Genomic DNA, 27,877 nt, shown 5'->3' with positions numbered 1-27,877 from the left:
GGCACCTGACCGCCCAAGAAAACCCACACAGGCCTCCTGGGCAGATTAGAAGATCTACTCCTCACTATAATCCTCCATGAGGCTACATGTTTAAAATGGGCTTCACTGCCGGGCGTGGTGGTGCATGCTTGTAACCCCTGCGGTTGGGAGGCTGAGACCGCACAGGTTCAAAGCCAGCCTCAGCTACTTAAGTGAGGCTCTCAGCAACTTAGTGAGACCCTGTTTCCAAATAAAAATATAAAATAGGTCTGGGAGTATAGCCCAGAGGTAGAAAGCCCCTGGGTTCCACCCGCGGTATCACCAAAAAAAAAAAAAAAAAAAAGGTTTCACAGCTGATTTAACCAGCAGTCAGGGAAAAAAAGCAAGGAATTCTTTCTGGGGAATCCACTCAGGGTGGATTTTAACAATACTTTTTAACAATACTAGTTCTAGAATGCTAGTTCTAGAATTTTTAACAATACAGTTCTAGAATGCTCTGACAAAGAAAACAGGGCAAAGCAAAGCCAAGAGTTTAAAACATAAACTAGCCGGGTGTGGTGCCGTAAACGTGTAATCCCAACATTTGGGAGGCTGAGACAGGAGGATCGCACAGGTTTGCCGCCAGCCTCAGCTGCTTAGTGAGGCCTTCAGCAACTTAGTGAGACCCTATTTCCAAATAAAGTAGAAAACAGGTCTGGGAGTATAGCCCAGAGGCAGAAAAGCCCCTGGGTTCCACCCCTAGTAACACAAAAAATAAAGTAAAACCTGTAAACAAGTCTCTAAAGGGAGGAGAGGTTGGGTGCTTGCATTACTGATGAAGTTAAGCTGAAGGAATAATCATGGATGGCTTAAAGATTGTCCTCAACTGTTCTGTGCAGGCTCTTTACCCCTTGTGAAGGCAGCGTGGTTTCCAGTATCCCTTCTTGACAAGCCAACCACCATCACCAATCACCAGTTTTGCTTTCACCAGGACCCATTTGAACTCATACTATGCCAGGTGTGATGGCCCACGACTGTAATCCCAGTACTTGGGAGGCTGAGACAGGAAGACCGCAGGTTTGCAACTAGTGAGACCCTGTTTCAAAATAAAGGATAAAATAGACCTGAGGATATAATTTGGAGGCAGAAAGAACCTGGTTTCAATTTCCAGTAACATACAGACATATATACACACTCACAGTAACCAAATACATAGCACTACATGTACAGAAGGCAGTTCAGTAAGGTTACAGGGTGGGGTGTTACTCAGTTTATAAGTTTGCTCACTAACAGGTTCTTAAGATAGCATAAATGCAAAGCTTATTTGCAAAACCACAAAAACAAAAAATAAGGAAACACCCTTTTGCTACTTGAAGTCTTCAGGACAAATGTCAAATATGACACTGCATAGGCAACAAACATGTGGAACTCATTACTTTGAGATAGATCCTTAACCACTTTGGGACACTCAAGCTTTTCACAATGCTGAAACCCTCATCAGTATTCCAATCCTACCTTAAAACTTCCCAGTTTTCTTTAAAGGACACATCTGAGCCAAATGTGGTGGCACAAACTTGTAATCCCAGTACTTGAGAGGCAGAGATAGGAGGATCCAGGTTTGAAGCCAGCCTCAATTTAGTGAAGCTCTCAGGAACATAGAGAGATCCTGTTTCTTTTTTTCTTTATTTTTTTTGGGGGGGTTGTACTGGGGGTGGAACTCAGGGGCTTTTCTACCTTCAGGCTATATTCCCAGACCTATTTTACACTTTATTTGGAAACAGGGTCTTACTAAGTTGCTGAGAGCCTAAGTAGCTGAGGTTGGCTTCGAACCTGTGCGATCCTCCTGTCTCCGCCTCCCAAGTGCTGGGATTACAAGCATGCGCCATCACGTCGGGCTTTTTAGAGAAATCTGTTTCCAAATAAAAAATAAAAGCCGGGCAGGGTGGCGCATGCTTGTAATCTCCGCGCTTGGGAGGCGGAGATAGGAGAATTGCGCAGGTTTGAAGCCAGCCGCGCTGGCTTAAAAGACCCTGTTTCCAAATGAAAAAGTATAAAATAGGTCTGGGAGTGTAGCCCGGAGGTAGAAGGGCTTCCAGGAACCCCAGTACCTACCATCCATCCAGCCATCAATCAATCAATCATAAAATAGGTCTGAGGGTGTAGCCTGAAGGTAGAAGGCCCATGGGTTCCATCCCCAGTACTACAAAACATAAAATGACATATTTGTACCTGCATACCACATTCCATGTTCAATTTCAAAGGTTCCCAGATCCCCTGATGTTAAGAGCTCCTTCCTTAGTTGAAATGTACTTAGAAAATATGTGAAGCTGGGCGTGGTGGCGCATGCTTGTAATCCCAGCATTCGGGAGGCTGAGACCTGGAGGATCGCGCTTCGCGGACAGCCTCAGCTACTTAGTGAGGCCCTCTGCAACTCAGTGAGACCCGGTTTCAAAATAAAGAATAAAAAATAGGGCAGGGGGTATAGCTCGGGGGTCAAAAGCCCCTGGGTTCCATCCCCAGACCCGCAAAAAAAAAATAAAAAAAAAAAAAAGAAAAAGAAAATATGTGATTTAAAGCCAGGTGTGGTGGTGCACACTTGTAATCCCAGCACTTGGGAGGCTGAGACAGGAGGATCACACAGGTTCGAAGCCAGCCTCAGCTACTTAGTGAAGCTCTCGGCAACTTAGTGAGACTCTGTTTCCAAATAAAGTATAAAAATAGGTCTGGGAGTATAGCCCGGAGGTAGAAAAGCCTCTGGGTTCCACCCCCAGTACCACACACACACACACACAAAAAAAAAAAAAGTGATTTAGACCTGTACTTCCTGGTCATAAAAACTTGCTAAGAGAAGCTAGGCTATGTCTCATCTGTACATTAAGTAACCACAGCTGCTGTGTTTCAGGTCTTGTGTGGCTCTGAGGGAACCATAAGATCACCATTTTGCAAACCAGGGGACGGAGATTCAGAGTCAGCTGCCCACAAGCATACATCAAAGTAGAAGAGGTGATGCCGGGCGTGGTGGTGCACGCTTGTAATCCCCGCGCTTGGGAGGCGGAGACAGGAGGATCGCGCTGGTTCGAAGCCAGCTTTGCTGGCTTAAGAGACTCTGTTTCCACATAAAAATGTTAAAAAATAGGTCTGGGAGTATAGCCCGTGGGAGTGTATCCCGGAGGTAGAAGGGCTTCCAGGAACCCCAGTACCACCCCCCCCCCCCAAAAAAAAAGCTATGTAAACTGGGTATTATGGCACTTGCTTGTAATCCCAGTGTTTAGGAGGCTGAGACAGGAGGATCGCAGGTTTGCACCAGCCTCAGCTACTTAGTGAGGCACTCTGCAACTTAGTGAGACCCTGTTTCAAAATAAAAAATAGGACTTGGGATGTAGCTCAGAGGTAGAATGCCCCTGGGTTCAACCCCCCCAGTACTGGGGGGGAAAAAAAAAAAGATCTACATAAAAGGTCTACTAACTGCAATCTCTTGTTTGGTTGATCCCTATCCAGTACTGCTGCTGAAGAGCATTAAGAGAAAAAAAGGACCGTGAGGAAAATCTCAGGCATTCAATAGGTCCCCCTCCCCTCTCCTGAGGACATGAAGATCACAAGCAAGTACCTGATCTAGAATATAGTTGCGCTTCTTGCGGGCAGCAATTTGGATGAGGCGATTGAGGCACTGGGTGGCCTGCTGGATCAGGACGTCCCAGCGTCCAGCATAGTTCCGCTGTCGGCGCAGGCCCATCACCTGTGGGCAGGTGGTAGCGAGAGATGAGTGGTCTTAGGTTTAGGAATGCACATAAGGGGAGGTGGGATGGAGAGGCCAAGGGACATCCTTACCCTCATCTTATCCATGATGGCATTGGTACCTAGGATGTTGTACTTCTTGGAAGGGTTGGAGGCTGCATGTTTGATGGCCCACGTGGTCTTGCCAGCAGCAGGGAGGCCCACCATCATCAGAATCTGCAAGAACAGGAGAGAGAAGGGGTACTGTGAAACAACAGCAGCATGTGGCATGGTACCATCCTGGCTTGCTGGGGACTGTAAAGGTGACCGAACCTCATGGATGCCTCTGAAAAATGAAAGCAGTAACATCTACCTTATAGAGTTGCTATTGAAATTCACACACATGAGGCTTGTTAGATTCTCAGTTCAGAGCTGGACACAAGGTAAGCACTAAATCAAATGTTAATTAGCATTTACATTTTTTGCTCAGGAAGGAGGCCCTGACAGGGAAAAACACAAGGAAGGCCATGAACTGGAACTGGCCCATGGAAGGTATATGAGTGGTGATAGCTTTCTTTCATAGTTTCTCTAAAACTTACTGAGACCATGTTTCAAAGTAAAAAAATAACACAGGGCTGAGAGTATAGCTCAGAGGTGAAATACACCTGGGTTCAACCCCCAGTACGCCTCCCTCTACACACACAAAAGAACAAATTTCATTTCTAGAGCTACTGGAGCCAAAGGCCATTTTCTTTTTTGATCTTAAGCTCCCCTATAAACACTGAGTGTCAGCATGTGTTCACCAGAAGTACATGGTGTGCCTTTCTGCTGTGAGGAAAGCCTCCTTTCCGTTATTTGCCTCATTAAAGAGACACTGTGATGACTACATTCTTTCTGGAACCCTTCTGTTCTAAAACTTAGCTGGGCATGGTGGCACATGCCTATTAATTCCAATACTTGGGAGGCTGGCACAGGAGAACTGCAGGTTTGAGGACAGCTTTAGCTGGCAGTGAGACTCGCAACAACCTAGTAAGGCCCTGTTTCAAAATAAGAAAATAAAAGCCGGGCGTGGTGGCGCACGCTTGTAATCCCCGTGCTTGGGAGGCAGAGACAGGAGGATCGCGCAGGTTCGAAGCCAGCCACGCGCGCTGGCTTAGGAGACCCTGTTTCCAAATAAAAATGTAAAAATAGGTCTGGGAGTGTAGCCTGGAGGTAAAAGGGCTTCCAGGAACCCCAGCACCACCAAAAAAACAAACAAACAAACAAAATAAATAAATAAATAAAATAAAATAGGGCTAGGGGTGTAGCTCGGAGGTAGAATGCCTCTGGGTTCAATCCCCACGTAGAAAACACACACACACACACACACCCCTAAATAAATAAAACAAAACTTGCTTCAGCCCCTCCCTTTTCAACCTAGGCCACACCAACATCCCTCAACTCTGAACCCAACCCTAAGGAAATGGGAGAGGCTGCTAGACTCAAGATGAAGGTTTATGTTTCTTTCTCCACACCAGGCTACTGAATGTCTCCTCCTGCCTTGGCAGCTAGAAGGCTTTAGAAGCCGGATGTGGTAGTGCATGCCTATAATCCCAATACTGAGGAGGTGAAGACAGGAGAATTGCAGGTTTAAGACCAGCCTCAGCAAGACCTGATTCAAGATAAAAAATAAAAAAACGTTAGGAGTGTACCTCAGAGGTAGAATGCCCCTGGGTTCAATCCCCAGTACATACAAATGAATGAAAAATCAAACAAACAAGGCTCTGGAGAAGCTGCCGCCAATCCAATCTTTCAGTGCTACTCACCTCACACTCAGCCTTGCTCTTTGGTCCGATAGTGCCCCGGATCCGCTCATTAAGGGGAAGGTGCTGGATAAAAGTGAACCCTGGAAGGACAGAACAGTAGGGCTCTGCCCTCTGCCCGAAGTTGAACTCCACGGCACAATTCTTCACCAGAACATGAGGGTAGAGGGCCTGACCCCCCAAGGCGTCCTTCTGGATTCGGAAGGCAATGCCCATCCACTTCCCATTCTTGGTAAAGGAAAGTTCCACATCATTTCCACATTCAAAGTCCTAGGAGAGAAAGCCAAAGGATAGTAACTGCCAACTCTCAGCTCAAGACAAAAGGAATCACAAGAGGGAGCATTAATGTAGGGAGTGAAAATATAGCCAGCTTTCCAAACCAAAATGCAGCTCAACTCCACATTCAAATAAAATGGGGCAGCACTACCAGGGAAGCACTCAGAGAATGTCCAGCCCAAACCCCTCTTTACCCAAGACCTGGAAGTTGGTGAATGTGAAATACAAAAAAAATTTTTTTTTGTGGTAATGAGGATGGAACGCAGGGGCATTCTACCTCTGAGCTACATCTCCAGCCCTAATTTTTATTCTTAATTTTGAAACAGTCTTATTGAGTTACAAAGGGCTTCACTAAGTAGATGAGGATGGCTACAAACTGAGATCCTTCTGTCTCAGCCTCCCAAATACTGGGATTACAAGTGTGAGCTACCACACCCAACTTCAAATAAAGAATTTTAAGGAGTTCTAAATATTTGAGTCTTTTGCCTAGCCTGAGAGACAAAATGAGGTAAAAGGCAATCTTAATCTTACTCTGGCCTCAAATGAGCAGTAGGTAAAGATATGAGATGGAGGAAAGTCAGGGCAGGGCCTTTTTAAATCCAGGTCTAGCTCTAAAAGTGCATTGAGCCAGGCATGATGTCACAAGTTTGTAATCCCAGTACTTGTGAGGCTGAGAAAGAAGACTTCAGGTTTGAGGACAGCCTCAGAAAGTAGTGGGACTCTCATTAACTTAGTGAGACCCTGTTTCAAAATAAAAGTAAAATAGGAGCCAGGCATGGTGGCACATGCTTTTAATCCCAACATTTGGGAGGCTGAGACCAGAGAATCACAGTCCCCGGACAGCCTCAGCTACTTAGTCCCTTTGCAACTCAGTGAGACCCTGTTTCAAAATGAAGAATAAAAATAGGGCTGGGGTGTAGCTCGGAGGTAGAATGCCCCTAGGTTCCATCCCCTCCCCAGTACTGCAAAAAGATTAAAAAAACAAAAAAACAAACAAACAAACAAACAAAAAAAAGTAAAATAGGGGTGGGTATAGCTTGGAGGTAGAATGCCCCTAGGTTCACCAAGGATCAGTGCCACAAAAGGAAAAAAAAAAAAAAAAAAAAAAAAAAAAAAGGCATCTGTTTGTTGAACACACATTCCCTGGTACATGGGTCAGTCAGTGGTAATCTGGGTCCCATAGGGACTAGTAGGCGCTAGTAGGAAATCAGATAAGGGTACTCTTTATCATAATGTAGTAAGATTATCTACTAGGAGCTGGGCATGATGGTGCACACTTGTACTCCAAGCATTTGGGAGGCTGAGATAGGAGGACTGTGGTTTGCAGACAGCCTCAGCTACTTAGTGTCACCCTGTCTCAAAGAGGAAAAAAAAAAAAGGCTGGGGTGTAGCTTGGAGGTAGAATGCCCCTGGGTTCCATCCCTAGTACTGCAAAAAAAAAAAAAAAAAAAAAAAAAAAAAAAAAAAAAAAAAAAAAAAAAAAAAAAGAAAGAAAGAAAGAAAGAAAGAAAGAACCTACTAGGTACAAATCCTCTGAGAAAGGATCTATAAACTAAACAGAAACAAAGAAACAAGCCAAGTTTGAGAGCAGGAAGAAAGTATTCTATATAAAGAGAAGTACCAGCCAGGTACAGGCCTATAATCCCAGTACTTGGGAGACTGACACAGGAGCATCACAGGTTCAAGGCCAGCCTCAGCAACTTTAATGAGATCCTATTTCAAAATACAAAATAAAAAGGGTTGGAGGTATAGCTCAGAGGTAGAATGCTCTGGGATCAATCTCTAGTACCCCCTACCCCCAAAAAAAAGAAAGGAAAGAAAAAGAGAAGCGCTACATGTGTACAAACCTGTTAGTACAATAGGGTCAGGCAGGCTGAAGCATAAAGGATGAGGGAAAAGTAATTTCAGGTATAGCTGGAGTGTTAAGACAGAAACCGTACTTATTTGCCTATTCACTCATTCATTCAACAACTTTTTGTGTGGTACTGGGGACTAAATTCAGAAGCATTCTACCTTTGAGCTATACCCGCAGCCTGATTTTATTTGGAAACAGGGTCTTGCTAGGTTGATAAGAGTCCACTACTGGCTGAGGCTGTTCTTGAACCTGTGATTCTCCTGTCTTGGCCTCCCAAGCACTGGGATTACAGGTGTGCACCACCCCACCCAGCTACCAAGAAACCTTTTTTTTTTTTCTTTTGGTGGTACTGGGGATGGAACCCTTCTACCTCAGGGTTACACTCCTAGGCCTATTTTATATTTTATTTGGAAACAGGGTCTCTTATGCCAGCAAGGCTGGTCTTGAACCTGCACAATCCTCCTGTCTCCACCTCCCAAGCTCGGGATTACAAGCGTGCGCCACCACACCTGGATCAACAAATCTTTATTGAGTTGCTCAAGTCTAGTGAATCCTATTTTGAAACATAGACTGCTTTAGCCCTAAAATTTACTGTGTGGCCTTAGGTGAGTAATTTTACCTCTGCTCTGACTTACAAATGAACACTGTGGGTGTTAATCTGCATTGTGGCTGCTGGCTTTATTACAGGACCTCACCATACTGCCTGGAAACTGGCACTTTCAACTATCAAATTCACTACCCACAGACCCATATATTTAACATAAAAGTATAAGATTGTTGCTGTAAAAATATTCCTGTGCCAGTCTGGGACCTAAACACCCAAATTCCTTAAGGCTGGCATTATTCACATTGTGCCTTAGTTATTATTTTTGTGTGTGTGTAACTGGGGATTGAACCCAGGGATACTCTATCTCTGAAATACAACCCAACCCTATTTTTTATTCTTTTTTTTTTTTTTTTGGTGGTACTGGGGGTGGGAACCTATGGGCTTTTCTACTTCCAGGCTATACTCCCAGACCTATTTTATACTTTATTTGGAAACAGGGTCTCACTAAGTTTCTGAGAGCCTCACTTAAGTAGCTGAGGCTGGCTTCGAACCCATGCGATCCTCCTGTTTCAGCCTCCCAAACACTGGGATTACAAGCATGCACCACCACGCCCGGCTATTCTTTATTTTTTAAACAGGGTCTCACTGAGTTGCAGAGGGCCTCACTAAACAGCTGAGGCTGGCCTTGAACCCGTGTTCCTCCTGTCTCAGCCTCTCAAGTACTGGGACTACAAGCATACATGGGATTACTACCACACCACCATGAGTGGCTAGTTATTATTCTCTTACTCAAAGGCAAATTTGTCTTTTCTGTTTTGTAAATTGAGAACTTAACTTATGAAACAAAAGTTGACCTCTCTGGTTCCCTCAGGCCAATTATTTTCACACCTCTTTCAATCTATTGCCCTGAGCCTCTCTCTTGATACCTTAGAGACAGACAAAAATTTATTTAAGAAATATACAGTCAGGGTGAGCGTGGTGGTGCACGCTTGTAATTCCTGCACTTGGGAGGCAGAGACAGGAGGATTGTGCAGGTTCAAAGCCAGCCATGCTGGCTTAAGAGACCCTGTTTCCAAATAAAAATATAAAATAGGTCTGGGAATGTAGCCCGGAGGTAGAAGGGTTTCCAGGAACCCCAGTACCACCAAAAAAACCCAAAAAACAAAAAACACAGTCAAGGGAGAATTCAGGCCACCCCACGAGTAAGAGAGGGCCTTTGGAAGTGCAGGGCTGAGGCATATGTATGTGTGTGTGCGTGCACGCGTGTTTTTTACTGGGAATAGAACCCAGGGGTGTTCCACCTTTTTAAGCTATACACTCCAGGCCTCTGTATTTTTTATTTTGAAATAGGGTCGTTCCAAGCTACCTGTGCTGGCTGAAACTGCAATCCTCCTATCTCAATATCCCAAGTAGTGGGATTACAAGCATGTGCCAGCATGCCCAGCTACATGGATTCTTAAAAACTATGGGTAGAGAGAATCTGGTAAAACCAAGAGTCAAGCCTTGGATAGAGTTCTATCTACATAACCTCATTCTCTGACAGAATGTTTTGGAACATATCACACCTCTTGGGGTACAGTCTTGGTGGTAGCTATAAAAATTAAAAAATCACCTTTAACCCAGAAGCACATTTTTTGTTGTTGTTGGTGGTGCTTAGGACCAATCCCAGGGCGTTCTGCTTTGAGCTATATTGCTAGCTCTATTTTTATTTTTTATTTGAAACAAGGTCTCACCAAGTTACCAAGGGCCTTGCTAAGTTTTGCTGAGGCTGACCTTAAACCTGTGATCCTTCTGTCTCAGCCTCTCAAATACTGGGATTACAAGCATATAGTGCCATGCCCGGCTCATGGCTAATTTTTGCTAAAACAAAACAAAACAAAACAAACAAACAAACAAAACAGCTTTGCTTAAAAAGGTCAAGAAATACACAGGAAGGCTGAGAATTTGTTTTAGGCTGAAGACTAAAGAGACACATGATAGAATATAATATGTAACTCTGGATCAGATCCTGAACCAGACACTAAATTGCACTGAAGGATATTATTGAAATAATTCACAAAATTTAAGTGAACTGTGGGTTAAATAATAGTAATATATCAATATTAAATATGATAACTATATTGTGACTAAGACAATAAAGAAATACTAAGAAATAAAGACATGATGTAGACAGCCTATCTTTTTTTGGTGTGTGGCACTAGGGATTGAAACCAGAGACATTCTACCTTCAAGCTACATCTCCAACTCAATTTTCTTATTTACAAGTTTCGTGAGTTGGGCGTGGTGGCGCATGCTTGTAATCCCAGCATTCAGGAGGCTGAGACTGGAGGATCACAGTTTGCGGGCAGCCTCAGCTATTTAGTGAGCCCTCGCAACTTAGTGAGACCCTGTTTCAAAATAAAGAATAAAAAACAGGGCAGGGGGTGTAGCTTGGAGATCAAATGCCTCTGGGTTCCATCCCCAGACCCGCAAAAAAAAAATAAAAAATAAAAATAAAAGTTTCACTAGGTTGATGACAGTCTCACTACTTACTGAGGCTGTCCTGCAACCTGCAATTCTCCTATCTCAGCCTACCAAGTACTGGGATTACAAGTATGTTATCACCACACCTGGCCTTTTTTTTGGGGGGTGTTGGGGATTAAACCTAGGGGTATTCTATACCAGAGCCATTATACTCCCAGCCCTTTTACTTTTTATTTTGAAGCTGGGGCTCAAATTGCTGAGGCTGTCCTTGAACCTGGGATCCTCTTGTCTCAGATTCCCAGGTACTGGGATTATAGGCACGAGCCAACATGCTCAGCTGGCAACCTACACTTTTTTTTTTTTTTTTTTTTTTTTAATACTGGGGACTGAATTCAGGGGCATTATTCTACCTCTGAGCTATACCCCCAGCCCTATTTTTTTTTTTTTTGAAACTGGATCTCACTAAGTTGCAGAATGCCTCACTAAGTATCTGAGGCTGGCCATGAACCTGCAATCCTCCTGTCTCAGCCTCCCAAGTAATGGGATTACAAGTGTGTGCCACCATGCCCAGTTTGGCAACCTACTCAAACGGCTCAAATACAAATCACACACATACCACACTTGAAAACAGTAAAAAAGGCTGGGCATAGTGGTGCACACTTGTAATTTCAGCATTTGGGAGGTGGAGACCAGAGGATCATGGTTCACAGACAGCCTCAGCTACTTAGTGAGGCCCTCTGCAACTTAGTGAGACCCTGCTTCAAAATAAAGAAGAAAAAATAGAGCAAGGGGTATAGCTTGGAGGGCGAATGACTCTGGGTTCAACCCCCAGTACCGGGAAAAAAAACAAAACAAAAAAACAGTAAAAATGTTAAAATCTGAATAAGACTGAGATTTAAAAATTCTTAATTCTCTAAGGTAAAATTATATCAAATGATATATATAGCTGGGCACAGTGGTACATGCCTATGATTCTAGTACTTGGGAGGCTAAGAGAGAAGAATCAAAGAATCAAGGCCAATCCCAGCAACTTAGTGAGACCCTGTTTCAAAACAAAAATGTAAAATGGCTGGGGTAACATAACTAGGAGATAGAATGTCCTTGGGTTCAATTCCTAGTACTAAACAAAATTTTAAATAAAAATAAAATGGGGTGGAGATATAGCTTAGAGGTAGAATGCCCCTGGATTCACTCTCTAGTACCACAAGGAGAAAAAAGAAAGGGAGAAAGGAAGAGAAAAAAGGAACAAAACAAAACAGCAGGTATAAGAGTCCATGTGTATACATATGATGGAGGGACAGAACAAGACCAAGAGGAAACATCAACAGGGCAGTCAGTTGCTCTGGGGCCTTATTTTGGAAACATTGCTTCTAACTCTCAATGCTAATTATATTAAAGTGAGTGCTTCTGTACCCAGCATTATTTTAACTCTCAATGCTAATTATATTAAGCTGAGTGTTTCTGTGCCAGGCATTATTTTTATTTAAAAAATTTTTTTTTGGTGGTACTGGGATTCCTGGAAACCCTTCTACCTTCGGGATACACTCCCAGACATCTATTTTACGTTTTAATTTGGAAACAGGGTCTCTTAAGCCAGCAAGCCTGGCTTCGAACCTGTGTGATCCTCCTGTCTCTGCCTCCCAAGCGTGGGGATTACAAGTGTGTGCCACCACGCCCGGCTAGCCAGGCATTATTTTAAATGTTTTTAATGGGCTAACTTAACTTCACAAAAATTTTAAGGATAGATACATTTAGAGGAGACTGAAAGAAAAACAAAACAGAACAACAAAATAAACAACAACAACAACAAACTGTCCAGAGCTGTAAGTGGCAGAGCAGAGGCTGGGTCCAGGGAGACTGGCCCAGAGCCAACAACCATGTTAACAGCAAAATGAATGGCAGTCACTGCTCTCCAAAACTACATATGCAGTGGCCAGGAACCTTATCTTGTTTTACAACTGTGAATGCTCTTCCAGAGGGCAATGTACTGCAGGAAATCAGCTCAACTACTGTGAGGTGAAGAAAAGGAAAGGTTTTGAGATAAGGTGCCAATGTAAGACAAGAGCCAACTGCCTTTAAAAGCAGATTATTTTTCTATTTTTTTGGTGGTTTTGGGGATGGAACCCAGGAGCACTCTACCTCTGAGCTACACTCCCAGACCTATTTTTTAGTCTTTGGGTCTCAATGAGTTTCAAAGGGCCTCACTAAGTAGCTGAGGCTGGCCATGAACCGTAATCCTCCTGTCTCAGCCTCTCAAATGCTGGGATTACAACTGTGCGCCACCACACTTGGCTTGCAGATGAGATTTAAAGGCAGATAGCAGAGAGGTATCTCGAAAAACAAGTCTGCAGTTCAACATCTGGTTCTGTCAACTCTTACAGCTCGTAGCACTCACCGCAAAGCAGCCAATCACATCATTTTCTGCAAACTTGTCTCCATAGTTTTCAAACCGGCTGTTAGTAGACTTCTTCCCTGTACCTCCATAGCCATAGGAGAAAGGCTCTTCACCTAATGGAAGAAACAGGCACCACATTAAACCTGTCACGCTCACAAATGCCTCCATAGCTGCCACATACTTTGAAGACAAAAATCACTTTCTTATCTAGTTTTATTAATCAGATGTCCTTTTGGAGGGTGGAGGAAAGAAAGGTTGAAAGGAAGCTCTTTATTATGCAGAATTCCTGAGGGCTCAATGGGGGTAGACGCCTTAGATCTAGGAGTAGGAGTTGAACTAAACAGCTCTGCACAGAAAGAGAAAATATGGAAAGAACAGGAGTTGATGGGATGCTGCAATAAAACACTCCCTATGACACCCAATATTCAATCAGGTCTATTAATGTCACCAATTTTTGGCATAACTGCAGATTTGATAAAATAAGAAGCTGAATTTTGCTTTTGGAAGACCCCGAGGACTAAGAAATCCAGTGGAAAAGGCACTGGATTTCTTCAGGCTAGAGACTGGGTTCTGAAGCGATCTGACTGAGATGCCAATGGCCCTGGCTGACACCGAGATCTGTGTAGAACCTCGGTCAGTAACTCAGAGCATCCTCCCAGAAACGCAGGAGCCAACAGGCATGCAGTTCAACCCTGGTTCTGCCCTGGGCCAGATGTTCAACCCTAGAAATACCATTTAACCTTTCTGGGCTTTGTTTCTTCAACTGTATAAAGGGCTCATCACCTACATTTCAAAATAAATAGATGACAAAATAAAGTGTGATTACGTATCTTTTTTTTTTTTTTTTTGCAATACTGGGGATTGAACCCAAAGACATTCTACCTCTGAGCCACATCCCCCCAGCCCTATTTTTTATTCTTCATTTTGAAATAGGATCTCACTAAATTGTGGAGGGCCTCACTAAGTTGCTGAGGCTGGACATGAACCTGCGATCCTCCTGTCTCACCCCCCAAGTACTGGAATTACAAGTGTGCGCCATCACATCTGGCTGACCTATAATTCTTAAAAAAAACAAAATAAGTGCTAATATATATCAAAATAGAAACTATATATATATATATATATTTTAATTTTATTTGCGGCATTGGGGAATCAAAGAAGAATCAAAGAATCAAGGCCAATCCCAGCAACTTAGTGAGACCCTGTTTCAAAACAAAAATGTAAAATGACTGGGGTAACATAACTAGGAGATAGAATGTCCTTGGGTTCAATTCCTAGTACTAAACAAAATTTTAAATAAAAATAAAATGGGGTGGAGATATAGCTTAGAGGTAGAATGCCCCTGGATTCACTCTCTAGTACCACAAGGAGAAAAAAGAAAGGGAGAAAGGAAGAGAAAAAAGGAACAAAACAAAACAGCAGGTATAAGAGTCCATGTGTATACATATGATGGAGGGACAGAACAAGACCAAGAGGAAACATCAACAGGGCAGTCAGTTGCTCTGGGGCCTTATTTTGGAAACATTGCTTCTAACTCTCAATGCTAATTATATTAAAGTGAGTGCTTCTGTACCCAGCATTATTTTAACTCTCAATGCTAATTATATTAAGCTGAGTGTTTCTGGGTATTCTGGGTATTCAGGGGTATTCTGCCTCTGAGCTACACCCCCAGCCATATTTTTAATTTTGAAACCGGGTCTCACTAGGTTGCAAAGGGCCTCCTCACTAAGTAGCTAAGGCTGTCCACGAACCATGATCCTCCTGCCTCAGCCTCCCACATGCTGGGATTACAAGCATGTGCCACCGCACCTGGCTTGAACTAACAACTTTTTAAGACTTAGTCTTAAGCTGTTAAGCAACTACACACAAAGACAGAGGTCTTTTTTTTTTTTTTAATTCTTTTGTGGTACTAGGGATTGAACTCAGAGGCGTTTTACCTTTGAGCTAACCCTGCCCCTCAGCTCTATTTTTTTTTTTTTTTAAACAGGGCCCTGCTAAGTTGCTGGGGTTGGCTTCAAACCTGCAATCCTCCTGTCTCAGCCTTCCAAGTATCAGAATTATAGGCATGCCCACCATGTCTGGTTTGGTTAAACATTTTAACAACAAAGATTTGCAGTTAATTTAAATGAGCTACAAAAGGAGATTTGTTAAATAAAACTACAGAGCTGAAGGTGAAGCTCAGTGGTAGAGTGCATGTCTAGTATGTGTGAGGCCTTGGGTTCTTTTCCCAGCACTGCAGAAATAAAAAATAAAAACAGTATAAAACTGAAAAAAGTATGCAGTGATCAAATAGCTATACTTCTATATTTCAAAAACTCAAGCTACATAACAGTACTCATACATGAATATGTATAAAACCCCAAAAGATTAAACACCCAGAAGATATGCAGATCAAATGCTGAGGCCTGGGGTCTGAAAATGGAGTACCCTCAACATCAGCCCTGCCTCTCTCTGCCAAAGGCTTCTGGCCCCGCTGTTCTCTGCTTCTCCTTTTGCTTTGGGTTGGACTATGGACAGAAAATCCACACAACACTTAGTGGGGCTTAAGAACTTGTTTTTAGTTTAGTTTGAGGGAGGAAACTGATATTTTAAAAACAGAGAAAACAGTTTTCTAAAGAGCACTTTGAACCCTGTCCTAAAAGATGAAGGACAAGAATTAGCTCTTTATAGAAGAGTTGTTCATGACCGTAGTCCTTCCAGTTGCACCTAGTATGCCTAAAAGATAGACAGTGACATATACCTAATTACTGTGCCTTCAGGCTAGTTATGTTCTGAGCACAATAATGGGAAGGAAAGTTCAATACAATCACTCTACTCTCAGGACTTCCTGGCTAACCTCTCCTTACCTAGCTGGGTGCTGCAAGAGTCCAGGGACCAGCCGATACGAACAACGTGGGGGTCAGGCTCTGTAGATGGAAGGTGCTTCACGGAGATTTCCTCATTGATCTGAGGATAGAGGACACAAGGCTCAGGATTGATTGTCTGGAAGTTGGTGGGTTATGAGGCAATAGAGAAAGGAAGTATATCTGTCAGGCATAAAAATAATGATGGCTTAGCCAGGATGATGGCACATGCCTGTAATATGAGTACTTGGGAGGCTGAGACAGGAAAATCACAGGTTTGAGGTCAGCCTCAGCAACTGAGATCCTCTTTCAAAATAAAAAGTAAAATAGGGCTGGGGGTAGTAGGTTGTGACAGGAGGATCGCAGGTATGAAGCCAGCCTTCAGCTGTTTACGAACTCTCAGGAACTTAGCAAGACTGCCCCCTCTCAAAAAAAAGGGGGGGGGGGCTGGGGGTATAGCTTGGAGACAGAATGCCCCTGGGTTAAATCCTCAGTAATACACACATGCATGCACACATGCACGCACTGGCTTTGGCACTGGAGAAGAAGCACTTAAGCAGTCCTGAAGAAGAACCTGATCCGGTGAAACCAGTGTCTTCAAAGTGACTGACAGTGTGCAGGGCAACAGGAAGCTATTTCAAATGGTAGTTAATTTTTAGTTTTAACACAGGCTAAAAGGAATGTGAACTATCAAAATATTGGCTAGAATCCAGGCATGGTGGCTGAAGCTATGAAATTCCAAGTTTGATGCCCTTCTGGGCAACTCAGTGAGACTATTAAAACGAGGGTTGGGAATGTGGTTCAGTGTAGAGTACTTGCCCAGCATATTTAAGGCCCTGGGTTTAATCCCCAGTATCTAAAAAAAAAAAAAAAAAAAAAAAAAAGGAAAGAAAGAAAAGAAAAAAAGGGTAAACTGATGCTATGTCTCTAGAGGGCAATCTAGTAGTCTATATCAAAACTTTTTTACATACGCTCTGTAACCCAGCATCTTTAGTTTATCCCCAGCATTTCTAGCTTATCCAGCAGATATAATTATATGTGTACAAGTATATATACAGTTGTATATATCTATGAACATTCTGCGCAACACTGTTTTTCTATATACATCTGTGAAGAACCAGAAAAAAAATCAATGAGGCCCTAGTTACATTAAGGTAGAATTATACCACAAAATAAGATGCAATAGTTGAAAAGAATGAGGCAGTCTAACATACATACAGGTAAGAAAAAATGTCTAAGACACAGTACTAAGTAGTAAAATAAGCTAGGATTTTTAAAAAGTTACCTTTTGGCCAGGCATGGTGGTTCATGTCTCTAATCCCAGTACTTGGGAGGCTGAGACAAGAAAAATATAGGTTTGAAACCAGGCTCAACAATTTAGTGAGATTCTATTAAAAAAAAAAAAAAAAGAAAAAGAAAAAGCCATAATCCCATTAGTTGGGAGGCTGAGACAGGAGGATCATAGGTTTGCGGCCAGCCTCAGCTATTTAGTGAGATCCTCTGTAATTTAGTGAGACCTTGTTTCAAAATAAAAAATAAAAAAATAGGACTGGAGGTTTAACTCGAAGGTAGAATATCCTTGGGTTCAATCCCCAGTACAGCAAACCAAACCAAAAAAAAAAAAAAAAAAAAAAAAAAAACAAAAAAAACAACAGCAACAAAAATGCTCCCCATCCCCCACCAAAGGCAACAACAAAAAACCTGGGCATGATGGCACATACCTATAATCCCAATACTTGGACGAGCAAGTCAGGAATATCATAGGTTCATAACCAGCCACAACAACTTAGTGAGGCTCTGTGTCAAAATTAAAATAGGCCAGGCATGGTGGCACACACCTGTAATCCAGTACTTAGGGGGCTAAAATAGGAGGATTGCAGGTTCAAGGACAGCCTCAGCAGCTTAGTAAAAGCTGTGAGCAACTTGGTGAGACCCTGTTTCCAAATAAAAAATAAAAAGGGGCAGGGGTATAGCATGGAGACAGAATGCTCCTGGATTTAATCTCCTACACAAAATAAATAATAAAATAAAATAGGGCTGGAGGTGTAGCTCAGTATCAGGGTTCAATCTTTGGTACTACTTTTAAAAATAAAATAATAAGTAAAATAAAAGGGGTAGGGGTATAGGTGGGAGATAGAATGCCTGTTCTTGGGTTCAATCCCCAGTACGGGGGCAAAGGAAGGGCATTTTGACTTAACCTCTAATTTAGAGTTTAGATTGCCGACTTGATATCCTTATCTACCTGTACTGGTTTGTGGCCGTTGGAAAATTATATTATTTCATCAATTTCCAGATATACATTTTTAACATTTCAACATCTCCCAAATAACATCCATTTTACAACTGATGCGATAAGAAAGCACCGTGTAGTTTGACAGCATTTTCTATGAGTGGCACATAAAATAATGCTCCACTTAGCCGGGTGTGGTAACACATGCTTATAATCCTGGTACTTGGGAGACTGAGACAGGCTCACAGGTTTGAGGCCAGCCTCAGGAAATTAGCAAGGCCCCCTGCAACTTAGTAAGATGCTACTTCAAAATAAAAAATTAAACAGGACTAGGGATGTAGCTCAGAGGTAGTATGCCCGCATTCAAACTCCTGTTCTAAAAAAAAGGGTGCCATTTATATCGATTTATTCAACAATAAAATATAACCCTTTGTCTCAGCTTCCATTTCTAAAAACTAGGAATATAATAGTACTTATTTTGTGATAATACTGTGCAGGTTAATGGAGAAAACCCACATTAAGAGCCTGGTACCAGATACTGTGAGTGTAAAATGTTCCATAAATATTAGCAATCATAAATTTGAATGTACAAAGGATACATAAGAAATTATTAGATACATTATGTCTGAGGAGCAGGATGGAGACTGAGAAGACAGAATAGCTTTTGCTTTTTACCCTATACTCTTATGCTGAACTCTTTGTTCAACATGAGCATATTTTCACAAACATAACCTGACACAGAACTTTGGAGAGATGATGGCAGAAGGTGGTCTATCATCTGGAGAGATGATGATAGAAAGTGGTACCTCTTTGACCTGATCTTCCTTAAAAGTAGTTGATAGATCTGGGAGTGGTGGTACACACCTGTAATTCCAGTACTTGGGAGGCTGAAACAGGAGGATCAGAGGTTTGAGGATAGCCTCAGCAACTTAGCGAGACTCTCAGAAACCTAGGACACTGTTTCAAAATAAGAAATAAAGGGCTGGGAAATGCCATTCAGAAGTAGAATGCCCCTGGGTTCAACCTCAAGTACCACACACATAAAGAGTAGATACCAGCTGGGTGTGGTGGCGCACACTTATAATCCCAGTACTTGGGAGGCTGAGACAAGAGGATCGTAGGTTCGCAGCCAGCCTCAGCTACTTAGTGAGGCTCTCTGCAACTTAGAAGGGCTGTTTCAAAATAAAGAATAAAGAAATTGGGCTGGGGGCGTAGCTCAGAGGTAGAATACCCCTAAGTTCTATCCCCAGTACTGCAAAAAGGGAAAAAAAGAGAGAGAGAGAGAGAGAGAGAGAGAGAGAGAGAGAGAGAGAGAGAGAGAGAAAAGAGAGAAGAGACCAGAGTCCTGTCTTTTCTTTTTTTTTGCGGGTCTGGGGATGGAACCCAGGGGCATTCGACTTCCGAGCTACACCCCCCTGCCCTATTTTTTTTTAATTCTTTATTTTGAAACCAGGTCTTACTGAGTTGTAGAGAACCTCACTAAGTAGCTGAGGCTGTCCACAAACCGCAATCCTCTGGTCTCAGCCTCCCAAATGCTGGGATTACAAGCACCCAGCGTGCGAGTCCTTTCTTTATAGATCACCTTTCAAAGATGGGTGTGGTGATCCACTCTTGAAATCTCAGTACTAGGGAGGCCAAGACAGGAGGATTGCAGGTTCAAGGACAGCCTCAGCAAGGACTCTCATCAACCTAATAAGATCCTGTTTCAAAATAAAAATAAAACTTAGGGCAGGGGGTGTATCTGGTGGTAGAATGCCTCTGGGCTCAATCCTTAGTACCACACACACACACAAAATAAATAAAATAGATTACTTTTCTTCCAAACTCCATTTTTCAGTTGTTCTATAAACACAGCCAAATTAGATTAGTTGGCTATATAATACCTGGGACAAATTCTACCAAGGAAAAATCTGTGAAGTAATGTTATGCTGGCCCACTTTTCTAATACATACGGTAGTGATGATACAGAAGTTTGTCATATTTTCTTTGCTTGGCCATGGTCTCAGCTCAGTCCAATCTCTTTGGCCGTCCTAGCTATGATGAAGGTGGCTAGTGACAGGCGATTACTTCAATGGATAGACCTGCTTTCTGTCCTTGTCCCTGCTGCTGCTCCCACTTACCTTCATCTCAAAACATACACGGCCCCTTCTGACGCCATAGCTGGCACGGGCTCCTGACCACAGGTATGCAAAGCCTTCAATCGTAAGTGGATAGCCACTACTCCGGTCTCGGGCCACCTTGAAGTGCAGATCGCAGTTATCTGGGGAGGGAAAAGACTGCAATTGGATAATGTTTTATAAGGTCTTAAGAGAGGGAAAGGAAGAAAGAAGTTCCCCAAAGTGGTAACACTAGCTAACACATTGTGGGGGAGTTCAAGAGGACCCAATACAAACTCTAGCCACTCTCCTTTTGAGTAGAAAGGATCTGGACCAGCCAGGCATGGTGGTGCATACCTGTAATCCTAGTACTTGGGAGGCTGAGACAGGAGGATCACAGGTTCAAGGCCAACCTCAGCAAGTAGTGAGACTCAGTAACCTAGAAAGACCATGTTTCAAAACATACAAAACAGAAAAAGGGGCTGGGGATGTATCTCAGAGGCAGAATGCCCCTGGATTCAAAATACATGAGTACTTAGGCTGAGATAGTAGGATTGCAGGTTTGAGGCCAGCCTCAGTAACTTAGTGAGACCCTGTTTCTAAGTAAATAAATACATAGATAGATGGGGCTGGTAGATGTTGGGTTTGGTGGCGCATGCTTGTAATCCCAATACTCGAGAGGCTGAAACAGGAGGATCACAGGTTCAAAGCAAGCCTCGACCACTGAGGCCCTCCACAACTTAGTGAGACCCTATTTCCAAATAAGAAATAAAATGGGGCTGGGGTTTAGCTCAGAGGTAGAATGCCTGAGCCCCCCCCCCCCACACACACACGGCTGTTAGTGTTGCTTGGAGGTACAACACCCCAGGTTCAATTCCCAGCAACACAGACACACACCATGTAGCCAGTGCTCTACAAATATGAGCTGTATAAAGAAATACAAGAATGAACTGCTAACTTTCTGCTCTGTTGAGAAATGCACTGTTTCAAAACTGACTAGGCTTTTGGATATATGTAAAAATTGAATCTCACAGGCCCTACCATTTAGATTCTGTTTTAGGAGGTTTGGAATCTCCACAATCATTCCTCCAAGTGTTTAGATGCACAGTCAAGGTGAAAGTCACTTATGCAGTGGAAAGAAAACTGAACTGAAGGACGGGGAGCAGGGCGGGCCAGTCTAGTGTCTCAGAGGACAATGTGGCATTAGTTTCACCAAGAACATGAGCACCTGATGAAAACTGGGGAAATGGTAGTTAAAGAGTTAAGTTTCCCCAGAAGGACTCAGATTCCTCCCTGATTAGAAGGCCAACCCTTCCATGTACAGGGTAGTTCAGAGTTTCAAAATTCCTCTTGGATCCCTTCTCGGGAGTATCACTGAGAATTCTCCAAGGTGTGAAGGCAGGATTACTCCTCCCTGAAGAGAAGCTTGGAGAGGCTTAGTGACTTGCCCAGGGCCCACAGCTATATACAGGTGGGAGGAGATCTTCTGCCTCCACACCAGTGTCCTTATTGCACAGCTATGCTGGGTCTCTATATAGACTAATAATGTCTCTGGACAGTGCCAGGCAAGGGTTCTGGTGAAGGTTAGGTCACAACTTCCCAACACTGACAGGAAAGCAGAATTGGTGGGCACTTGAAGACTTACATGTGTCAATGGCAACGAGAGTGTCATCAAAATCATCCTCATCTTCTTCAGCAGGAGGCTGAGGAGAACGACCCCTATGATGAAAAGAGGGCTAAATTACACAATGGTTTGAGAAACATGGAGCAAAGGAAATATAGGTTCTGCTAGAATTTAGAAGTGGCTTCCAAACTGCTTCTTGGACCTTAATTTCTTTCCAGAAAACCTAGCAAAATAATTCTGGAACCCAAGCTGGGCATGGTGGCACACACTTGTAATCCCAGTACTTGGGAGGCTGAGACAGAAGGATCACAGGTTCAAGGCCAGCCTCAGCAACTTAGTGAGGCCCTCCATGACTTAACGAGTTCCTATTTCAAAAATTAAAAAAAATAGGGCTGAGGGTGTAGCTTGAAGGTAGAATGCTCCTGAATTCAATCCCCAGTACCACAAGAAAAAGGAAAAAATTTCTGGACCCTCATATATAATGATTATAACACCTAGGATGGTGACAGGGACGAAGAGTATACCCTGCTAAAGGGGGGCATCAGAATTACTTAGGGAGCTTTTCCACAGACCTTTCCCCCTCACATCCAAGTCCCCTGCACACAAGAACTGCCTTTTTGTTGTTGTTGTTGTTGGTGGTGGTGGTACTGGGGATGGAACCCAGGGGCCTTCTACCTCTAGGCTACACTTCCAGACCTATTTCATATTTTTTATTTGGAAACAGGGTCTCTTAAGCCAGCGGTGGCTGGCTTCGAACCTGCGCAATCCTCCTGTCTCAGCCTCCCAAGCGCGGGGATTACAAGTGTGTGCCACCATGCCTGGCTAAGAATTGCCTTTGCTACCAATTCTGTCACTGGAGGCTATGGCATCCAAAAAGATGCAGGGCCAAAAAATGGAAAGGAGAAAGCCTGAATAAACACCAGTAATCACAATGTATCAAGCTTCTGAAAACCCTGCATCTAAAAGGACTTAAAAATTACACATTGTTTCAGTTTCTCTTTAAGCGTCCTAAATTATGAACAAGAGATCTTTCTACTAAAATGCCAAAAAAGGGCCTTGAGTTAACATACTGATGGATTCTGCTATACAGGACTAAGAAAGACGGGTAAAAAGGTAGAGTCCAATGCCAACATCCTGCCTGGACTAGGGAAGACCCTTGTCCACCATGTACACAGAGCAGGCAACTTGCACCCATCTGGATGCTGGCACTCTTTGGCAGCAGGCTTCCTTCTGATTGAATCACTTTGTGGCCCTGCTGGTCCAGACCTAGCACAGAGCTTGTACAAACAAGGAGCTTATCACATGTTAAGTCCATTCTAGGAAGCTTTCCTTGCCTGCCCTGGATCAGAGCAAAGATCCTCTGCTCTCCATCACAAAGTAGCTCCTAGGCCTCGGCTCTGTGAGAAGCAGAAGAAACCCATAGGAGGTGGGATTCAGATCGTAACTTTGGTCAGCCTGCAAGACTCTCACTCTTCCTTCCTTCCTTTCTTTTGGCTATGCTATGGATAGAACTCAGGGCTTTGTGCATGTTAGGCAAATACTTATTATTGAGCTACACTCAAGCTCCAAAGTCCATCCATCCTCACTTCCTTCTTCTGTGGCACTGGGGATTGAATCCAGAGAATTCTACCTCTCCAACCCAATTTTCTTTCTCTCTCTCTCTTTCTTCTCCTTCCTTCCTTCCTACCTACCTACCTACTTACATACGTACCAGGAATTGAAGCCAGAGGCATTCTACCTCTGAGCTAAACCCCCAGCCTGATTTTCTTTATTTGGAAAACAGGGTTGCACTAGGTTGCTGAAAGCCTCACTAAGTTGCTGAGGCTGGCTTTGAACCTGCAATCCTCCTGTTTCAGCCTCCCAAGTACTGAGATTACAAGCATGCACCATCACGTTTGGCTCTAATTTTATTTATTTGGTTTTTTGTGGTGCTAGGGATTGGAACCCAGGGTATTCTACCTCTAATCTACACCCCCAGCCCTATTTTTTTTTCTTCTTTATTTTGAAACAGGGTCTCACTGAGTTGCAAAGGGCGTCACTAAGTAGCTGAGACTGTCTGTGAATCATGATCTTCCTGTCTCAGCCTCCCAAATGCTCGGATTACAAGTGTGTGCCACCACCTGGCTATTATTTTTTTTTATTCTTTATTTTTTATTTATTTATTTTTTGGGTGGTACTGGGGTTCCTTGAAGCCCTTCTACCTCCAGGCTACACTCCCAGACCTATTTTTACATTTTTTTAAAAAATTTGGAAACAGGGTCTCCTAAGCCAGCACACACGGCTGGCTTCGAACCTGCGCGATCCTCCTGTCTCTGCCTCCCAAGCGCGGGGATTACAAGCGTGCGCCACCACGCCCGGCTTTATTCTTTATTTTGAAACAGGGTCTCACTGAATTGCAAAAGGCCTCACTAAGTAGGTGAGACTGACCATGAACCACAATCCTCCTGTCCCAGTCTCCTGAATGCTGGGATTACAAGTGTGTACTGCTATACCCAGCTCCGATTTTATTTGAAAATGGTCTTACTAAGTTGCAGAGGGCCTTGCTAAGTTGCTGAAGCTGAACTCAAACCTGTGGTCCTCCTGTCTGAGCCTCAGCCTCCCAAATACTGGGATTACAAGTATGTGCCACCACGCCCAGCACCCAAGCCCGCCCTCCCTTCCTCCCTTCCTCTTATTCTTTATTTTGAAACAGGGTCTCACAGAGTTGCAAAGGGCCTCACTAAGTAACTGAAGCTGGGTTCAACCCTCCTGTCTTGGCTTCCCAAATGCTGGGATTACAAGCATACGTCACCATGCCTGGGTTATTCTTTATTTTTTTATTTTTATTTTTTGCGGGTCTGGAGATGGAATCCAGGGGCATTCAACCTCTGAGCTACACCCCTGCCCTATTTTTTATTCTTTATTTTGAAACAGGGTCAAAGTTGCGGAGGCCCTCACCAAATAGCTGAGGCTGTATGCAAACCGCAATCCTCCAGTTTCAGCCTCCCAAATGCTGGGATTACAAGCATGTGCCACCACACCTGGCTTATTCTTTGTTTTTTGAAACAGGATCTTACTGAGTTGCAAAGAGCCTCGCTAAGTAGCTAAGGCTGTCTGCGAACTGTGTTCCTCTGGGTCTCCGCCTCCTGATACTGGGATTACAAGCGTGCACCACCATGCCCAGCCCCAAGCCCTTTCTTAAAGAGAATAGTAAGCTAGTTAGAGGGTGGACCTCACCAGGTAGGAAATAATATGTATCAGATGAATAGTCCAGACGAGCTGAGGAGCAGCTATTCCTAGTTGTCATGATTAGAAAAGGCTTCAGACAGGAGCTGAAGGAGGGAAGGACAGGACAGGGCCTGGAGGGAAAGGAGGGGTAGGGCTCATCAGGAAAGGGAAAAGGGAAATGGCCAGAGCAGAGACCACTTCCTCTGTGAGCTCCTGAAACTGACCCACTTCCTGACTAACTCTGTCCCTTTACTGGGACATCAGAAGGCTAAAAGCCTACTGTCCAAACTACCTCTATGCCCCCAGGATCCAGTCCAAGGGTGGGTATCTCATGAAAGCACTGTGAATGCTGACTTAATGACTGGTGGACAGAAGGAGGGGGTGTGTCTGGAAGTAGGATTGGGAAAGAGTTCTTTCAGTTGAGGGATATGGAGTAGCTAGTCAGAACAGCAGGCTGAAGAACTATGTGGACAGTAAGATGAGCTAATGAGGCAGGCTGGCATCTTACATATAAGTCCATGGTGACTGGAATTTACAGGTAATAAGCAGGGAGGCAATGGGGAAGGGAACAAAAGCTTAGGAAAGTTGAATCTGGCAGTGAGGGCAGGAAGAAGTATGAGAGCAGGAAAAACTGCTCAGTCCCTTTCAATGGACATGGGACCAGAGGCATGGAGACCTCCTGGAACACACACCCACCTCCTGTCCTCTCGGTGCTCAAAGTATCCACGTCCCCGGTTTTCTTCATAAGGCCTCTTTCGACTCTGGAATTGCTGTCTGTCTGGTTTAAGTTGAGAAGCTTCTGGTGGGAGAAAGCTGGGGGGTGCTTCTTGCTTCATTTCTGTCTTCACCTCTACTGTCAGGACAAATCCGGATGGGTCAAGACACTTGGCAACTCCTCAGTTACGAATTCTCTGGTCCCTTTTACCCCAGAGGATACTGGCAGGTTCCTGACTACAAGAGAAGTCTGCTGAGTGCACCAAGGAGGACATGCTGGAGAACAGGGCTAGGATGAAGGGAGGCTGGCTGGCAGCTATACTTGGCAGTTGATAGAGAGAAAGATGTCAGTCAGATAGCTCTTGGGTTTCATGGGGCAGTGGAGAAACTCTAGTATTAAATAAGGACAAACTCTTTTTAGGTATACCAGAGGTAAAATGTTCAATTTGGCCAATTTACAAAAGCCTATGAAAGTTGGCAGCAACCTTGGCCTGTGCTGAGTAGGAGGAAGGCCTAGAAAACTACTAAGTTCTTTTTGAACTTAAAAGAGAGGTTCCCACAGAACTTCTCTACCTCAGGTCTTACAAAGCTTCTTCAGTCTAACAAAGGGTGAATTCAAGAGCATTGTAGTCCTGTAGCAAACTCTAATGGCTTTTGTCATTGTCCTACAAAGTCCAGAACCACTCCAGAAGGTAAGGTCAATAGTTCAGCCACCCCAAAGGTAAGATAACCTTACTAAGTACACAATAAACAGAAAGTCAAGATGGGCTAATATTTTATGCACCATGAGAAAGCCCTGTCCCAAACAGACTCTAAGAATCACCAGCTAAAGCTGAGTGTGGTGGCGCACACTTGTAATTCCAGCATTTCGGAGGCTGAGACATGAGGATCGAGGTTCACAGACAGCCTCAGCTACTTAGTGAGGCCTTTTGCAACTCAGTGGGGACCCTGTTTCAAAATAAAGAATAAAAAAATAGGGCTAGGGGTGTAGCTCAGAGGTAGAATGCCTCTGGGTTCCATCCCCAGTACCAAAAAAAAAAAAAAAAAAAAAAAAAGAATCAACAAAGCACAAATCATGGACCAGTCTCACTTCCTTTCTCCCATAGCATATGTTCCTGCTGCTATGGTTCATTCAGATCTACTCACTTCAAGACCACTGCAGGTCATTCCCTAGTCCTGACACATGGACCAAAGGTCTCAGAGAAGGTTCCTGCTTTTCCAGGGCAGGGGTGGTGTTGTTATCTTAGGCAACCTCCATGGCTTCCAGCAGGGGCTGGGCTTCAGGAGGCCCCCGACAAATGTCTGTTGATAATAGAACAGAAAATATTCTCCTTGGGCCAAATGATCCCAAAAGTCTCACAGAGCCTGACACAAATCTGCAGTTTAACCTACATTCATAATGTTCTGAGCCACACATAAGAAACATCAAGGGATTTCACTCTGTTGAACCAGAATGGAATTAGATAGAATCAGCAAGACTCATTAAGAAAGGCACAGGGGCCACAATACCTAGAAAAGAACATAAGACTAGGAATCAGTTCTATCTCTGTGCTTTCTCAACAGTGGGACCCTGCTTTCCAAACAGTAGGATCTATATGGTGAGGAGTGCTGCTTACTTACCAAGAACACCAGCTGTTTCCTGGATTCTTTTTAAACTTACTTTCTTTTTTTGGTACTGGGGATTGAACACAAGGGTCTTCTACCTTTGGACTATATCTGCAACCCATTTTATTTTTTATTTTCAAATAAGGTCTAAGTAGCTGGGGCTGGCCTTGAACCTGCGATCCTCCCGTCTCAGCCTCTTAACTACTGGGATTACAAGTGTGTACCATCATGCTAGGCTAGTTTCCTGGTTTCTAATCCCAACTCTGCAATTAGATAAGCTACCTCCCCAATCTATAATATGGGGAGGACAGAAATAGATTATATGTTTCCCAAAGTAGCATCATGAAAACAAAAAAACTGTTCGGCAAACAAACCTATATTTGAGAAATTCTGAGTTCACGCAATACAATATTGCATTTACTTCAATCTTAGATTTCTCAAAGCCATTAATGCTCTAATGAGCACAGTGTATCTCCAAAAGGTTAAGGGACCTTTTTCCAAAGAACCCCTAAAAATATCTCCTGGAACAAAATTCTTCAGAACATAGG

The 27,877-nt window shown here is 43.5% G+C and overlaps 1 protein-coding gene across 2 annotated transcripts in view; it reads right to left on the bottom strand.

Annotated features, from left to right (window-relative positions):
* HNRNPUL1 (heterogeneous nuclear ribonucleoprotein U like 1) overlaps positions 1 to 27,877 on the bottom strand; it is a gene marked incomplete at both ends in the record, with an annotated part of 46,198 nt that overhangs the window by 13,955 nt on the left and 4,366 nt on the right. For both annotated transcript variants that reach the window (XM_080704411.1, XM_080704412.1), the window contains 8 exons: positions 3,566 to 3,694; positions 3,787 to 3,909; positions 5,478 to 5,744; positions 13,011 to 13,123; positions 15,857 to 15,956; positions 20,204 to 20,343; positions 21,825 to 21,898; positions 25,707 to 25,860. In XM_080704411.1, coding sequence (XP_080560537.1) covers positions 3,566 to 3,694; positions 3,787 to 3,909; positions 5,478 to 5,744; positions 13,011 to 13,123; positions 15,857 to 15,956; positions 20,204 to 20,343; positions 21,825 to 21,898; positions 25,707 to 25,860 — 1,100 coding nt within the window. The remainder of the gene's footprint in view (positions 1 to 3,565; positions 3,695 to 3,786; positions 3,910 to 5,477; positions 5,745 to 13,010; positions 13,124 to 15,856; positions 15,957 to 20,203; positions 20,344 to 21,824; positions 21,899 to 25,706; positions 25,861 to 27,877) is intronic.

Source organism: Muscardinus avellanarius, assembly GCF_963383645.1.
Source record: "Muscardinus avellanarius genome assembly, chromosome: 10".
NCBI classification, from domain to species: domain Eukaryota; kingdom Metazoa; phylum Chordata; class Mammalia; order Rodentia; family Gliridae; genus Muscardinus; species Muscardinus avellanarius.
This window is presented reverse-complemented; position numbering and strand designations above follow the sequence as displayed.